The sequence below is a fragment of the Notechis scutatus genome, chromosome 5, assembly GCF_049901735.1.
Source record: "Notechis scutatus isolate UNSWTSFEM ecotype Mainland chromosome 5, rNotScu1.2, whole genome shotgun sequence".
NCBI lineage: Eukaryota > Metazoa > Chordata > Lepidosauria > Squamata > Elapidae > Notechis > Notechis scutatus.
In genome coordinates this window covers 115,425,009-115,441,052 of record NC_142013.1, presented here as the reverse complement: position 1 = coordinate 115,441,052, position 16,044 = coordinate 115,425,009, and the positions used below count along the sequence as shown (strand labels likewise).

The window sequence follows — 16,044 nt, the reverse complement described above, 5'->3', positions numbered from 1 at the left end:
TTGTTCTTTCCTCTGTAGACAGCGGGTGTTAACAAAACGGACAAAGAGCTAGAAATTCTCTCCTTGCACAATGTTACTTTTGAAGATGCCGGGGAATATACTTGCCTGGCGGGGAATTCTATTGGTTATTCACATCACTCTGCTTGGCTGACGGTCTTACCAGGTATTTCTGCTTGGTCTCCTTTCCCCCCCTTTGGCCTCTGAAGGCCCGGGAGCCCTTTTGTACCAAGGTGCAGCTCTTCAGCGGGAGATGCGTCTTGCGTTTCAGGACAGCCCCGTTTCATTTCATGCAACTCATTATTTAAGTGGCGATCAAATGACACAGTTCTACTCTGGAGTAAGCGTGAATGATTAGCCTTTCTCCAGCTGGGGGAACCCTGGAGGTGCCCCTTTCAGAACTGTTGTGGATGCAGCACTGATGGTTAGACAGCTACAAGAGTGAGAAGAAAGAGGCTGCCACGGATTCAGTGACTTTGGGGTCTCTCCCGGGGGGTGGGGTGCTCCAAGAAGTTCAAAAGTCTTTGTTTCACACCACTTTTAAGCTGGGGCGTTGCTGAATGCTGAATGCTCACTATGTGTGGAGTGGTTTCCTATTACTGGATTCCAACTTTCACTGGCTAAATTGCGCCCACATTTAATTTGGAGAACACAAGGCTTCTTCTGGGAAGCCCTGTGAATCACTTGTGGCTCTCCGCTTCCCTGCTCCATTTCTCACAAGGTGGACCTGCGGAAGGGCCTTGCTGGCTCACCCCCATCCCGCCACCCCTTCTTCTGCCTTGGGGTGTCTCTTGGCAGGGAGGAGCTTTCACGATTTGCGCCAGTGAATCACACAACCCCAAATTAAACAATGCCGTTCTCAGCCCCAACTCCACCAAGTCTGTTGGCTGCCAGCTCATCTCAGAAATGCGAGACTGTTTCTTGTTCAGTGCTGCAACACAAACTACAATTTTGCACTTCAGCGTTATTCTTTTCACACATGTCCACTTGGCATTCCTGTGCGTGTTAATTACGCCTGAATGTCAACACGCATGTTGTTTCAGTAGTTAAACGGCTGCTCCAAAATAAAGGATCTAGCGGAAAAAGCTGTTAGATTTTCAGAAGAGACACCTTCATATCTCATTTGTTGAAAACTCTTCTACGCAGTGGTGGGATTCAGCCGGATCGCACCGGTTTGAGAGAACTGGTTGTTAATTTTCTCAGCTGTTTGGTGAACTGGTTTTTGGACGAAATTATTAGGGCAGAGAACCGGACGTTAAATTATTTGAATCCCACCACTGCTTCTACACCAAGGTCAATCCCCAAATTTAAAGGAATTTGGAGATGACAACCCTTTAGTGCTGTGCCATAAGCATTTCTTATTGGGGGTGATGGTCTTCATTGAAATGTATCAGAAGATGGCTAGGCTGCCATTTTTCTGGGTTCCTAACGTGTCTCTCTCCTCCTCCTCCAGCAGAAAAACGGGTTGCGAGACAGGATTCCAGCTCGTTTTACGCAGGCATCCTCAGCTACGGGATTGCCTTCGCTCTTTCCATCCTGGTGGCTGTGATGGTGATGATTTATAAAATCAAAAGGCCACCCAAAAAATCCATGAATGCCACCGCAGTTCAGAAAGTCTCCAAGTTCCCCCTCAAGAGACAGGTAACAGAAAGTAGATACAAGATCTCTGTTCCCCTCTATTCCGATGTCCTCCCGGCGTCCTCCTGATTTGTTAGATGAGGGGTCCCCAAACCTGGCAACTTGAAGGCTTCCACTCCCAGAATTCCTCAGCCAGCTTGGTTTTAGCTCTGTTTTATACTGTAGGGAAGGACTTCAGCAGGTTGACCTTGTCATTTGATGGAGAATATGGATTTATTCTATCTTGGCTGTTTCCAGGGACCATGATTACCCACCCCTGGTTTAAAGAATGGCCTTAAAGTTGTACAACATTCTGGTTTCCAGATCTTAACTGTCTGTTGAATTCTCCATGATGTTACATTAACATGGGATGTCAAATGGACTTAGACCACAATCCCGCTTCCCATAATGCTTCTCTTTACAGTACGGAAAGGCTCAAAAGGAGCCTGTTTTTATCGATGTAGTGCATAATTCACATGGAGGCTTTCTCTTGGACGAGCATGCTAGGAAGAGACTACATCAGGGCTATTTTTTAAACATACTTAGTCAGTGGTGGGATTCAAATCATTTCACAACCGGTTCTCTGCCCTCATGATTTCTTCCAACAACCAGTTCACCAAATTGTTCAGAAAGTTAACAACCAGTTCAATTGAACCGGTGTGAACCGGCTGAATCCCATCACTGCACTTAGTGCTTCCTGGGTTCTGGGGAAGAAGTGGGAAACACTGAGATGATAAGGACAGGCCTTCTGGATCAAGCCAAGGATTATTTTCCTCACAGGAGTCAGCCAGATGAACCTGGGACTCTGAATGACATATAGAGTCTTCAGAATCATCAACCAACTAATATACGTGCCCACCTTGAATTTCATCTAACTTAGGGGCCATCGTCATATCTTGTGATCAGTTCCACAACTTAATTATTACAGGACCCAATTTGACTTGGTCATGGGAACAGAGGTTTAGTCTTCCAATCTTTCAGGACTCATGCTGCAGCCCACCTTCTCTCTTTTCCTTGAGAGCTTCTCTCTGAGGATGGGCTCCAGCATGAGTCCAAAAGCTCGGAAGAGTAAATCTTGGTTCTGGGGACCAACAGAGATTGGATCCTGCAACCTTATCCTGGGACATGTATACTGCATTGCCTTCCCTTGTAAAGAAGTATTGTCTCAAGAAGTCCTTTCTTTCACCTCCTATAATATTGCTTTCAGTTAGTTTTCATTGAACGATCCTAATGTTGAGAGAGAAAGAGGGAGAGAGAGAGAAAAGAGAGAGAGAAAGAGATAAAGGGAAAGAGAGAGAGAGAAAGAAAGAGGGAGAGAGAAAGGAGAGAGAAAAAGAAAGAGATAAAAAGAAAGAGATAGAGAGAAAGAGAGAGAGGGGGTAAAGAAAGAGGGAGAGAGAAAGAAGGAGAGAGAAAAAGATAAATAGATAATGGGAAAAGAGAGAAAGAGAGAGAGAGAGAGAGGAAAGGTAAAGAGGAGAGAAAAGGGGAGAGAGAAAAAGAGAGAGAGAAATAGATAAAGGGAAAGAGAGAGAGAAAGAAAGAGAGAAAGATAAAAAAGAGGGAGAGAGAAAGGAGAGGAGAAAAAGAGAAAGAGATAAAAGAAAGAGAGGAAAGAGAAAGAGAGAGAGGGTAAAGAAAGAGGGAGAGAGAAAGAAGGAGAGAGAAAAAGAAATAGATAAAGGGAAAGAGAGAAAGAGAAAGAGAGAGAGAGAAAGGTAAAGAAGAGAGAAAGAGGGAGAGAGAGAGAGAAAAGAGAGAAAGAGATAAAGGGAAAGAGAGAGCGAGAATGAATGTTTCCCTATTCATTTTTTCCATCTCATGCCTGTCCCCCTCAGCTGCTGTTTCTCCAGACTAAAAGCCCCCAATATAAGCCAACATGGTTCAAGGCTGTCTCAAGATCACAGGAAGTGTTCTACTAGTACTGCTCTATACTGCAACCAAGTTACTCCAGGGATCATTACTGTTTTCCAGGAGTAGGCAAAAAATAAATAAATAGATGTGCTACTTTCATCGGATTAAATTCCGAAGGAGCAGAATCGCTAACTCCTGGGAATTAGAAGTTAGACCATTAAACCCAAAAGCATTTTTAAAAAGCAACGGAGGCCCTCGGTGGCTTTCCATCAAGGTTTATAACCATTCTGAATCACGCTGCGGCTCAGGAAGGCTCCCCTCCCTCCCCTCTGCCCCTCGGGCTACGCCTCCTGCGAGAGGCTGTTGCCAGTAACCGCCCATTTGTTCTACTCAAGCAGGTGTCTTTGGAGTCCAACTCATCCATGAACTCCAACACTCCTCTGGTGAGGATCACCCGCCTCTCCTCCAGCGAGGGCGCCATGCTGGCCAACGTGTCCGAGCTGGAGCTGCCGGCAGATCCCAAGTGGGAATTGGCGAGATCTCGGTGAGGAAACCAGGCCCAGGCAGAGCTTTGAGGTGGCCAGCTTTCTCGTTCTTCCGCTGTCTCCGTCTCACCCACACCGCTTTGCTTTTCAGCTTGACTCTCGGGAAGCCGTTGGGCGAAGGCTGCTTCGGTCAAGTGGTGATGGCCGAAGCCATGGGGGTCGACAAGGAAAAACCAAGCAAGCCTGTTACTGTAGCCGTCAAGATGCTGAAAGGTACTGAAGGCCCCGGATGCAAGGAGATGCGGGTGTTTTCATGAGCCAGCTCCCCAACCACGACAAACCCTCTGAAGTTAACGCAAAAGATTCCTTTCATGAGGAGCGCCGGCAGCCCCGGCAAAAAGTTTCCCTCGCAGGCTAACAAGTCTGTCCAGCAGGGAGATGAATAGTTGTCTGCCACCCCGATTCATCTCTGCCCCCCACTGCCTTTTATCCCCAGAGCTAGGGTGGGGCGTTGCTAGCAGTGGTGGCTTTTCCATCCCAAGGACTGGCCCATAGATTTCCACTGCTCTCCTCTCCTCTGCCTTCTGTGCATCCACATGTCAGGCACTGGGCCCAGCTGTTCCTCCTCTTTCTCATCAGCCACCTCCAGACCTGGGCACGGTTGACTCTCCATCGGAGGGCTGATGGATGGCCCAGGCTCCACCTCTGACTTCGTCTCTCTGCCGGCTCCATTCCCTCTTCCCCCTCGGAGCTCTCAGGTAGCCTCGATGCTGGCCCTGAACTCCCACGCTTCCTCCGTCTCCTCTGATTCGGCTGCTGGAGGCTCCAGCGGTCGATAGGCCACAGCCCTTCGCCTCTTTGCACTTTTGATTTCTAATCCTGGTTTCGTTCTCCTCCCGAGCTTCACCTCCATGGACTGACTTCTGCTGTAGGTCACCTCTTTTAGGGGTCTCTTCCTTGTCCTTTATACAGGTAGTCCTTGACTTACAGCCATTCATTTAGTGACGGTTCAGAGTTGCAGCAGTCCTGGAAAAAGTGACTTGTGACCCTTTTCCATACTTACGATTATTGCAGCGTCCCCGTGATCACGTGATGCAAATTGGGCCACTTGGCAACTGCTTCATAGTTCTGACAATTCTGCTGTTCCAGGGTCGTGACCTTCCCAACTGGATTCATTCAAGCAAAGTCAACGGGGGAAGCCCAGATTCGCTTAACGACCACATAGCTGCAGTGATTCGTTGAACAACTGTGTCAATAAGAGTAATAAAAAGGGGCACAAATCAGATAACAACCATCTTGCTTAGCCACAGAAATGGTGACCTCAATTGTGGCCGTAAGTCAAGGACTATCTGTACCAAGACAACATACTGGGTTGTGTCCAATTCATCTTGGATTCCAGCTCTCCGCTCTTCAATGGCTGCTCTTCCCGTTCTAGAGAGGAAGTGGGGGTGGGGAGGGTTGGCTTAGAAAGGCCATTCCAGAAAAGTAGGACTTCCCTTCCCCCTCCATCTTTGAAGCAGAAGGAGCCCCACTTCTGGAGAACTTCTCCATGGTTCCCTTGTCCTGGCCTGGACACGAACCAGCAAAATATCAGGTGTGCATGTTTGAAAACATCCTTTGGTATCCAGAATTGGAGGAAAGGTGGAGGGAAGAGTCTCCAATCCCTAAAACCAGGAGTAGGGTAGAAGCACGACCAAGCATGGGGATGCTGTTGACCTCTCAAGCCAAAATATCAGGGCGCCATTAGATGCTTTCACCTCATGGCTGCTTCTCTCCTCTCTTCTGCAGATGACGCCACAGACAAAGATCTGTCCGACTTAGTCTCAGAAATGGAAATGATGAAGATGATCGGGAAGCACAAAAACATCATCAACCTCTTGGGGGCCTGCACGCAGGATGGTACGTTCCTAAAACGAGACGGCTGGGGAGCTTTGGGTAAAGTTAGTCAGGTGTATGCTTAGCCCTGGGGCCTCTTTGGGCCTCTTGATATCCCTTGGCGTCCTTGCTTTCTGCTTCCTCCTGTTGAGGTCCTACTCAGAGCAAAGGAGGTGAATTCTGCCTCTTCAAAATTACTCTAACCTGGAGAAACACCTGTCTGAGGGAACCTCACAGGTAGACCTGTATGGGTGGAAATTTCCACGTGAGCTCAGATTTTCCCCTGCCTGAATTGGAAGCTTAGTGGGTGTTCCAGAAGGCATCTCTGCCGAATGCGCAGGTGGCTTTGAAACGAGACCTCCTCAGGGCAACTGGGAAGAGTAGGCCTTGGGTTAGTCAGTAAACCTCCATTTGCCTAGAAGTTCCTGGCATGGCGTGGACATCGGAGTTCCTTTCTGAGGAGTGGCTGGAAGATGGCGGATTCTTCCAGCTTGAGCTTGGATGTCTGTAGATTGAACCATGTCCGTCTTCACCCACCCTGTGTCACCTTGCTAAGTTGTTAGGGGGTAGCTCCTCCTCCCAAGCGTAACGTTAATGCATCTGTTGTGAACTGAAAGTCCTCTCGTCTAGAAACTGAACCAAAGAACACCCCAGTCCTAAAACGAGTAGCGAGCTGCCAGGACGCTTAGAGAGAGATGAGAGGGCGTGTCAAACAACCGTGGATTGTTTTTCTCCAGGTCCTCTCTATGTTCTTGTGGAATATGCATCCAAGGGGAATTTAAGGGAATACCTGAGAGCACGTCGGCTACCCGGCATGGATTATTCCTTCGATACCTGCAAGCTTCCTGAGGAGCAGCTGACCTTGAAAGACTTAGTCTCGTGTGCCTACCAGGTGGCCCGTGGGATGGAGTACCTGGCGTCTCAAAAGGTGAGTAGCCAAGCACTTGCAAAAAGTGGGTTTCCAGAGACCGGGAAAGGTGGCTTGTGTGGGAAACGTGAAACAAAGACACCAAGTTGTATTAAGGAAGGCAAGAATAACACTGGGACAGACGGGAGAGGAGATAAATAGACTCTAGAGCAGGGGACTCCAACCTTAGCAACTTTAAAACTTGTGGACTTCAACTCCCAGCAAAGCTGGCTGAGGAATTCTGGGAGTTGAAGTCCACAAGTCTTAAAGTTGCTAAGGTTGGAGACCCCTACTCTAGAACAGGGGTCGCCAACCTTTTGGACCTCAGGGACCACCAAACTCATAATTTTAGATCCCAGGGACCACTAACTGGTTCTGTGGGCGTGGCCTAATTTGTGGGTGTGGCTTGGTGGTCATGTGACTGGCTGGGCATGCCTTGTATGTCAATATTATAATTATTTATATAAATATTGATTTTTTTTTTATAAAAAAGAGCAACTTTTACCCAAAATCAGGCAAAGCAGGCAAATTGAGTTGCTCACAGAATCACAGATTCATTCAGAAATCTATCTATCTGCCATCGGCTAGCTCAGTCTGTCACATAAAATTTGCTTGCAAGCAAACTCATAAAATTAATTCACAACACACCATGTATGTAAATATTGATTTTTTTATTTTAAAACAGCAACTTTTATCCAAAATCAGGCAAAGCAGGCAGATTGAGTTGTTCACAGAATCATTCAGTGATCTATCTATCTGCCATCGGCTAGCTCAGTCTCTCAAATTTATTTGCGGTGAGTCTGCACTGAGTTTGCTTGCAAGCAAACCTTCAGTCCTAAGGGAGTTTCGGCTGTGCTCAGCTAGAAAGCAAGAAATCCAACCATTTCCTGCTTCCTAGCTAATCTAAATCTCCTGACACAGCAGAACGGATGATGGTCGGAAAAAGGAAAAATAGCAACTTAGCACAGTGATCCCCAACCTTTTTTCGCGCGGCCCGGTACCGGCATCAGCTGGGCGCCGCGACCCGGTACCCGGCATCAGCTGGGCGCCGCCATCTTTTTGATGAAAAGTGCTTCTGGTGACCTCACCGTAAGCACGTTTTCATCAAAAAATGCGCAGCGCTCGTGAGCTTTTCCGGGTAGAAATGGCTTTCTACCGTCACGCTTTCATCAAAAAGATGGCGGAGCAGCGCTTCCCTTTCCGGGTAGAAATGGCTTTCTACCGGAAAGCTCAAGCTAGCGCCTCTTGCTGACCGTGAGCTTTCACCGGAAAAGCTCACGGAGCTTTCATCAAAAAGATGGCGGCACCCAGCAAGCCAGTGGCCGGTGGAGTTGTTCCGCGGACACGGTCCTGGACCGTGTTGGGACCCTGACTTAGCAGACAAGTTTGCCAGGTAAGGAGTGGATGGGCGGGGAGGGTCCCAGGCCATGGGCTCTCAGCCTTGTGTTTCTGCGCAGCCTGGATTAATTGCTTTGGGGGTGCTCGGGGTGAGATTTCTCTGCGCCCACCAAAATTTTATCACGACCCACCGGTTGGCGACTGCTGCTCTAGAAGACGTAGGAGAAGATGAAATGATATTTATTTGGAAGGGAATTAGCGTACAAAGTTCCATCTTGGAGGTGGAAGAGCTAAAAGTCAATTTGAAGATTTTATTTTATTTTATTCCTTTGCTTAATTGAGAGAAAGGATGCACAAAAGATGGGATTCTAGATCCAAAGTGTGCTGCGCCTTGAAGAGAGCGTGAAAAATGAACAGGAATTAATTAATTTCACAGCCAGGTGCCTCCAACAAAATTGAGCAGCTGATGGAGGTTGATATGCATACCTACAAAGGTAGTTGCAGATGTCCCAGCACCCTCGTGTAACCTGATTGCAATCTGGATGCTTGGCAATGAGTTTGCACGTACAACCGGTGCCAGCACCTCTCAACCATGTGGTCTCCCTTCCCTGCCAGACTCCCCAGAGAGTCCCCAGATACCCTCATGCAGCCCCTCTGCACTAGTGCCACTTGCACACCAGTTTGCCCCCCCTCCCTGGCCCACACCACACCTGTCCTGGGCCAACTTCCATCCTTGTGCCCCCACCCCAACCTGCGCCATGCCTCATGCACCTTCCCTCCCTTGTGGTGCAGCCCTTTGTGCACCGACCCACACCTTACACACCCCTTCACACTGTCCCTCACCCACACCTCTCGCACCCTCCCTGACCTGCACCTTGCACACCCCCTCGCACCCACGCTGTGCCTCACCGCCCATGCCCGACCTGCCCCATAGCTCTCACCTTCTGATCCATGCCACGCCTCATGCACCCCTTTCCTCCCTTCCTTGCACCCGCTTCCTCCATTCCTCCCTCCCCCATCCAGGGGTGGGATGCAAATGTTTTAACTACCAGTTCTGTGGGTGTGGCCAGGTGGGCGTGGCCAGGTGGTCATGTGACTGGGTGGGCGTGTTTATTTTTTTGCCTCCTGGGCCTCAGGGATGCCTCCTGGGCAAAGCAGTACAACAATGGTGGTGGAATCAGCTGTGCTGCGCGGTTTTAGATTAGCTAGAAATCCGACGATTTCCTGCTTTCTAGCTAATCTAAATCGTGCAGCACAGCTGATCTTCGGAAAACAGCTGATCGGTGGGAGAAAAAAAAAAGGAAATACCTGGATCTTCGGAGCTACCAGTTCGCCCGAACCAGCCCAAACCGGTAGAATTCCACCCTGGGTAGCACCACTTACCTGCCTACCAGCTTGGGACTTGTAACTTCCCACTGGCTTTCCCACAGATTTGGGTTGTGGAAAGCCGGCAGGAAGTCACCTCGCCTTGTGATGGTGGGATTTGGGTAACGATGGCAACCAGGACTGCAGAATCACTGTCGCTAAATGATGCAGCGGCACTTAAAAACTGCTTCGCTTAGTGACGGGAATTCTAGTTCCAAGGCCGTTGTAAGTCAAGGCAGTAAAGAACAGATTCTTGAGACAGGTAAGTTTAATGAGAGTGAAGGACCGTTAATGGGTTCACTGGCATTAGAGGCTTTTCCCTAATGGGATCTCTGGATTAACCGGTTCAGGAGCTGCTTGGTCTGTTTCATAAGCAAAGTGGGATGTCCCCCTTTCATAATACGGCGGCGGGATTCAAGCAAGATTTTTTGATGTTGACAGTTGAATTTTTAAAAAGCCACAAGATTGCAAAAGACAAACAATGAAAATGCGGAAAACTACTAATTATAAGAAAAATATAAGCAGAAAAGAAAGAAAGAAGCTCAAAAGAAATGACTAAGGATTTAAATATATCCGCTTACATATCATAAAGCTACACACACAAAAAATACCCTTTATTGTTAAATAGAGAAACGATGAAACTGCTCTATTGTAAAATATCATGAAATCTGGGTCAACAGGAATCATATCACTTCATTTTCTGTTTAATGGGGAAAATTGCCTCTTAAAAAAAAGCAGATCCATAATTCCCCTTCTCCTATTTCTCAAAATAATTCTTTTGCCCATACCCCAATCCAAGCATCACCCTTAATTCCTCAAAGAGAGTCACATTCCAGAGTTTTGGAACATAATTCAACATAACCATAACATCTGTAGTCAGGGGTGGGATTCTACCTGGTTGGACCAGTTCTATAGAACCGGTTGTTAGGATTCTGCCCAGTTTGGAGAACCGGCAAATTGTGCCACTGGCTGGCCCCTCTCCTCCCTGTCCACTCACTCCTTACCTGGCATGTGCGCCATCAAACTTGCCTGCTAAGTTGCTATTTTTCCTTTTTTTCACCCCGACTGATTTCTTGCTTTCTAGCTAATCTAAAAGCAGAGCTGAACCTTTCTTAGGACTGAACCTTCTATTTTTCAGTGTAGACTCAGGTAGCAGATTGCAGATAAATAGATCTCTGAGTGCATCTGTGATTCTGTGAGCAACTCAATCTGCCTTCCTGCCTTGCCTGATTTTGGGTAAAAGTTGCTCTTTTTCAAATAAAAAAATTCAATATTTACATCAATATTTATAATATTTACATATAAGCCACGCCCAGCCAGTCACATGACCACCAAGCCACACCCACAAATTAGGCCACGCTCACAGAACCGGTTGTTAAGAAATTTTAATCCCACCCCTGTCTATAACAGAGAGTCTTCCCTGCAAATCTTCTTGAGTAATAAAATGTTATTCCTGCTTGGGAAATCCAGGAATTCAGAGATCAAATCAAATGGAATGAGGAAAATTCAGAGGATTTATAATGTGTCTCCGACAAAGGATATTTAATGTCTGTTGTTTTTTAATATCCTCTATGATATACCTTTGTGAGTTCAGGTAGTTCTCAAGTGAGCCCAAAATTTATGCTGCTAAAGGAGACAGTTGCTAACTGAGTTTTGCCTCATTTTTTTCGACTTTACTTCCCACGGTTGTTATGTGAATCTGAAACTGTTGTAAGCAGAGGACTTTGTGTAGTTACAAACAAGATACAAAGAGTTTCCACTATACTGAAAGCCTCAGTGTTGCCAATGTATACCCCAAAGTACAAGGAATAGAAAATATTTGTTTTTCAGATTTGTAATGAAGAATAGAGCTGTTTATTGATCCAAGCATCCATTAGAACTTTTTAATAATATTTTAAGCCGTGGTTTTATTTACAAATAAACTATTTCTTTGCAGTGTATTCACCGGGATCTGGCCGCCAGAAATGTTCTGGTCACGGAAGACAATGTGATGAAGATAGCTGACTTTGGTCTTGCCAGAGATGTTCACAACATCGATTATTACAAAAAAACAACTAATGTAAGTGGAAAGTTTCTTTAAAAAGCGGGGGGGGACAATTTTGGTCATTGGCCATCCAGATGTGTTGGAATGGTGACTCCCAGAATTCCTAGCCAGCATAGAGAAGACTATATCAAGGAAGGATAAATTGGAAATTGGCTCCAAAATAGTTTTATTTATTCAAGTTATTCAATAAAGAAGTTACTCATTGATCAAAAATCTCTGAAATAATAATAACTAGAGCTGCTTACTCTGAGGGAAAGTCTTTGTAATTGTTATGGAATATTCAGCTTGTCTCCTTTTATTGTAGATTTGTTAAAAGTTTGGGTGAGATGAGGTAGATTCCCAGATTGTTGGTGAAATCTGCTTGGGTTTTCACCTTAGGCAGGAGATCTCAGGATGCATCAGCATTTCCAGCTGGATCTGGATCCAGCAACCCAGAGAATATTTCTGATCTATCTATCTATCTATCTATCTATCTATCTATCTATCTATCTATCTATCTATCTATCTATCCATCCAACTATCTATCTATCTCTCTATCTATCTATCATCTATCTGTCCGTCCGTCGGTCTGTCTGTCTATTTATCGATCGATCTATCTATCGATCTATCTATCCCTGCCTATCTATCTATCTATCTATCTATCTATCTTTCATCTATCTATCTATCTATCTATCTATCTATCTATCTATCTATCTATCTATCAATCTATCAATCTTTCTGTTTATCATCTATCAATCTATCAATCTTTCTATTTATCATCTATTTATCTATCATCTATCCATCTATCGATCTTTCTATCTATTTATCATCTATCTATCTATCCATCTATCTATCAATTATCTATCATCTATCCATCTGTATATCTATCTACCTATCTACTATCTATCTATTATCCATCCATCTTCTTACAAGAATTTTTTATATATATATAATCTCATCTGCCATCATCAGGCTTCTGTATTGTGTTCATCTGTGAAATGCAGAAGCCTGATGATGGCAGATGAGATTCTGCCGAAACGTTGCTACAACTTTAAAAGCACAACTATAATGATGTGGGAAAATACCCGAACAAAGCTGAATGCCATACATGTAAGTACCCGGGAAAAATTAAGAATAGATAGATAGATAGATAGATAGATAGATAGATAGATAGATAGATAGATAGATAGATAGATAGATAGATAGATGATATAGATATAGATATAGATATAGATATAGATATAGATATAGATATAGATATAGATATAGATATAGATAGATAGATATATATATCTGCAAGAAAACAACCAGGCTCCAAGAGCATCAATGGGCCCCCCTCATATCAACCCTGAGCTACCAATAGTCTCCTTTATGGGAAGGAGGTTGCACTAGATACATTAACTGTGCATGGCGGGTCAGGTGGATAACCAGCTTGGCAATCATCTTCACAAAGAGTAGATGGATTTGGATTAGGTTTGATTAAACCTTACTTGGACTGGCTTGTAGCAGAGGGGATCAGGGGGCAGGAGAGCCGGGAGGCACAGAAATTGCTGATGGGTGACGTTCTGTTTTCATGCCCCCGATGACAGGGCCGGCTGCCGGTGAAGTGGATGGCTCCCGAGGCGTTGTTCGATCGGGTCTACACTCATCAGAGTGATGTGTAAGCAATGCGCACCGTTTTCAAATCGGACAGGAACAAAGCACCCGTTCAGGGCAGGGGTGGTGATGCCTCACAGGGAAGATCTCCGGAAGCCCCCGACTCAACGGGCTGGTTCCCTGCCTTGGGCTCAGTGGAGGCTTCCACACAGATCATCACGGAGAGGAGCTGCGTCTATTTCACTGCTTATCTAATTCGGGCTTCCATTCTGCCAGGCCAACAGATTGGCCGGGGCTTGGCTTTTGAAAAGAAAAACAAAATAGAATTCAGGAAGTTCAGTCATGAAGGTGACTTGTCCCTTTGCAGGGCTTCGTAGTGGGAAAATACATCTTAATTCCCCTTTTTTTCCCCGAAAAAAAAATCTCACTGGACTTTTCAACGTTGGTGTTTTCAGGTGGTCGTTTGGGGTGCTACTATGGGAGATCTTCACTTTGGGAGGGTCTCCCTATCCAGGAATCCCAGTGGAGGAACTCTTCAAACTGTTGAAGGAAGGCCACCGAATGGACAAGCCAGCAAATTGCACCCCAGATTTGTAAGTTTTCTAGCTGAGGACATCACACTTTGGAGAAGCATGTCTTTCCATCTGCCAGGATGGATTCTTGTTAATGCCGTTGCTTCACCTCCATATTTTATGTTTATAACTTACTTACTTACTTCCTCCCTCCCTTTCTTCCTACCTTCTTCTCCCCTTCCTCCTCCCTTTCCTTCCTTCCTTCCTTCCTTCCTTCCTTCCTTCCTTCCTTCCTTCCTTCCTTCCTTCCTTCCTTCCTTCGTCCTCCCTCCCTTTCTTCCTACCTTCTTCTCTCCTTCCTTCCTTCCTTCCTTCCTTCCTTCCTTTCCTTCCTTCCTTCCTTCCTTCCTTCCTTCCTTCCTTCCTTCCTTCCCTTCCTTCCTTCCTTCCTTCCTTCCTCCTTCCCTCCCTCCCTCCCCCCTTCCTTCCTTCCTCCTCCCTTTCTTCCTTTCTCTCCTTCCTCCTTCCCTCCCTCCTCCTCCCTCCTCCCTCCCTCCCTCCCTTCCTTCCTTCCTTCCTTCCTTCCTTCCTTCCTTCCTTCCTTCCTTCCTTCCTTCCTTCCTTCCTTCCTCCTCCTCCTCCTCCCTCCTCCCCCTTTCTTCCCTACCTTCTTCTCTCCTTCCTCCCTCCCCTCCCTTCCTTCCTTTCCTTCCTTCCTTCCTTCCTTCCTTCCTTCCTTCCTTCCTTCCTTCCTTCCTTCCTTCCTTCCTTCCTTCCTTCCTCCCTCCTCCCTTTCTTCCTACCTTCTTCTCTCCTTCCTCCTTCCTCCCCTCCCTCCTTCCTTCCTTCCTTCCTTCCTTCCTTCCTTCCTTCCTTCCTTCCTTCCTTCCTTCCTTCCTTCCTTCCTACCTCCTCCCTCCCTTTCTTCCTACCTTCTTCTCTCCTTCTTCCTTCCCTCCCGCCTCCTCCTTTCTTCCCCTTCCTTCCTTCCTTCCTTCCTTCCTTCCCTCCTTCCCTCCCTCCCTCCCTCCCTCCCTCCCTCCCTCCTCCTTCCTCCCTCCCTCCCTTCCCTTCCTTCCTTCCTTCCTTCCTTCCCTTCCTTCCTTCCTTCCTTCCTTCCTTCCTTCCTTCCTTCCTTCCTTCCTTCCTTCCTTCTGTAGCCACCCAAAAAACTCAACCAAGTGTCCTCTCAACCTCAGAACGTTCTTTGGACGCTTTCAGCCCATCCCCCCAGGTCGGGACCGGTCTCCCCAAAAGAGCCCAAACCAAGCTCAGCTTCATCCCAAACGGGCTCCTTCTATTTGGATGCAGCCCCTCAAAGCTGCCCAAAGGTTTCGGTCCAGTTTCCAGGCAGCCTGCAGAGCCCTCAGAGGCCAGCCCTTCCCCTTCCGTGGGCTTTCCTCAGGGGTTCAAGGCCCTGCTTCACTCCGGGGGACCTGGAGGTATTTCTGGACGATCCTCTGGATCAGCTCCAAGCTCACCCTGTGGCTCTGTGTGTGGGCCCACCCCTCCTTCTCAGCCCCAGGGGCGGTGTGGGCTAAGGGGTGAGTGGTGGGCTAAGAGTAAGGAGACGCAGATTCACCTTCACCCAGAAGTGACCCATTCTCCACCCTCCCCTCCTTCTCTCCCTCTCCTCTCCCTCTCCCTTCCCTTCTCTTTCCTTTTCCCTCTCTCCCTCTCCCCATCTCCCACTGCCCCCCCCTCTCCCCCGCTTCCTCCCCCTTCTCTCCTTCTCTCTCAGTCCAGCCCACCTCACAGGGTTATTGTTGTGAGGGAAAACAAGAAGAGGGACCAACATGGATGCTCCCTCCAACGTTTCTGCCCTCCGTATGGGTTATAAATCTAAAAGCTGTCACTGCGTGGCTCTTCCCTCTGACTTTTGGGACAACCAGAGCCTTGTTTCGTTTGTTTTTGGAGTGCACCTGGATAGAAAACACGGGCAGCCAAGACAGCCTGCCCCCCCCCCGGCCCTCTCTCTCTCTCTCCGCCGGGCTGAGGGAAAGCTGACTGGCGGCCCTTCCCTTTCCCAGGTACATGATCATCCGGGAGTGCTGGCATGCGGTGCCTTCTCAGAGGCCGACTTTTAAGCAGCTGGTAGAAGACCTGGACCGAGTGCTGACGGTCACCTCCACCGACGTACGTATCTCCTCCGTTCTTCATCGGGAGAGCTCTTGTGCGCCCCCGCACCCCCCCCCCAGTACTCAAGAGAGTAGCCCCCTGAGCATTTGCCAGCCTTGCCACCGTTTTAAGAGCCGAGAGAGCTACAGGGGGGCAGTTCAGGGGCAGAGGCTGCAGTCAGCGCCACAGGAGAAGGCATTGTCATTGCTGCAGTGTCACCTTTTAACTTTCATGCAACTATTGACATGATTTAGTTTCTTTGTTTGGGATACTTTAATGTGCCTCTCCGTTCCTCAGGCAGAATTTTAAAAACAGTGCATTTTCAATTAAAAAAAAAAAAAGGACGGCCAGTAGAAA

The 16,044-nt window shown here is 47.2% G+C and overlaps 1 protein-coding gene across 7 annotated transcripts in view; it reads left to right on the top strand.

The window, feature by feature from the left end:
* FGFR3 (fibroblast growth factor receptor 3) overlaps nt 1–16,044 on the top strand; it is a 66,935-nt gene that overhangs the window by 47,853 nt on the left and 3,038 nt on the right. Inside the window, exons 7-16 of one of the 7 annotated variants that reach the window (XM_087967460.1) lie at nt 19–163; nt 1,454–1,638; nt 3,867–4,012; nt 4,105–4,226; nt 5,742–5,852; nt 6,566–6,756; nt 11,375–11,497; nt 13,051–13,121; nt 13,513–13,650; nt 15,600–15,705. In XM_087967460.1, coding sequence (XP_087823586.1) covers nt 19–163; nt 1,454–1,638; nt 3,867–4,012; nt 4,105–4,226; nt 5,742–5,852; nt 6,566–6,756; nt 11,375–11,497; nt 13,051–13,121; nt 13,513–13,650; nt 15,600–15,705 — 1,338 coding nt within the window. Of the gene's footprint in view, nt 1–18; nt 164–1,450; nt 1,639–3,863; nt 4,013–4,104; nt 4,227–5,741; nt 5,853–6,565; nt 6,757–11,374; nt 11,498–13,050; nt 13,122–13,512; nt 13,651–15,599; nt 15,706–16,044 lie in introns of all 7 variants that reach the window. The other 6 variants (XM_087967458.1, XM_087967457.1, XM_087967459.1 and 3 more) reach the window with 6 other exon arrangements.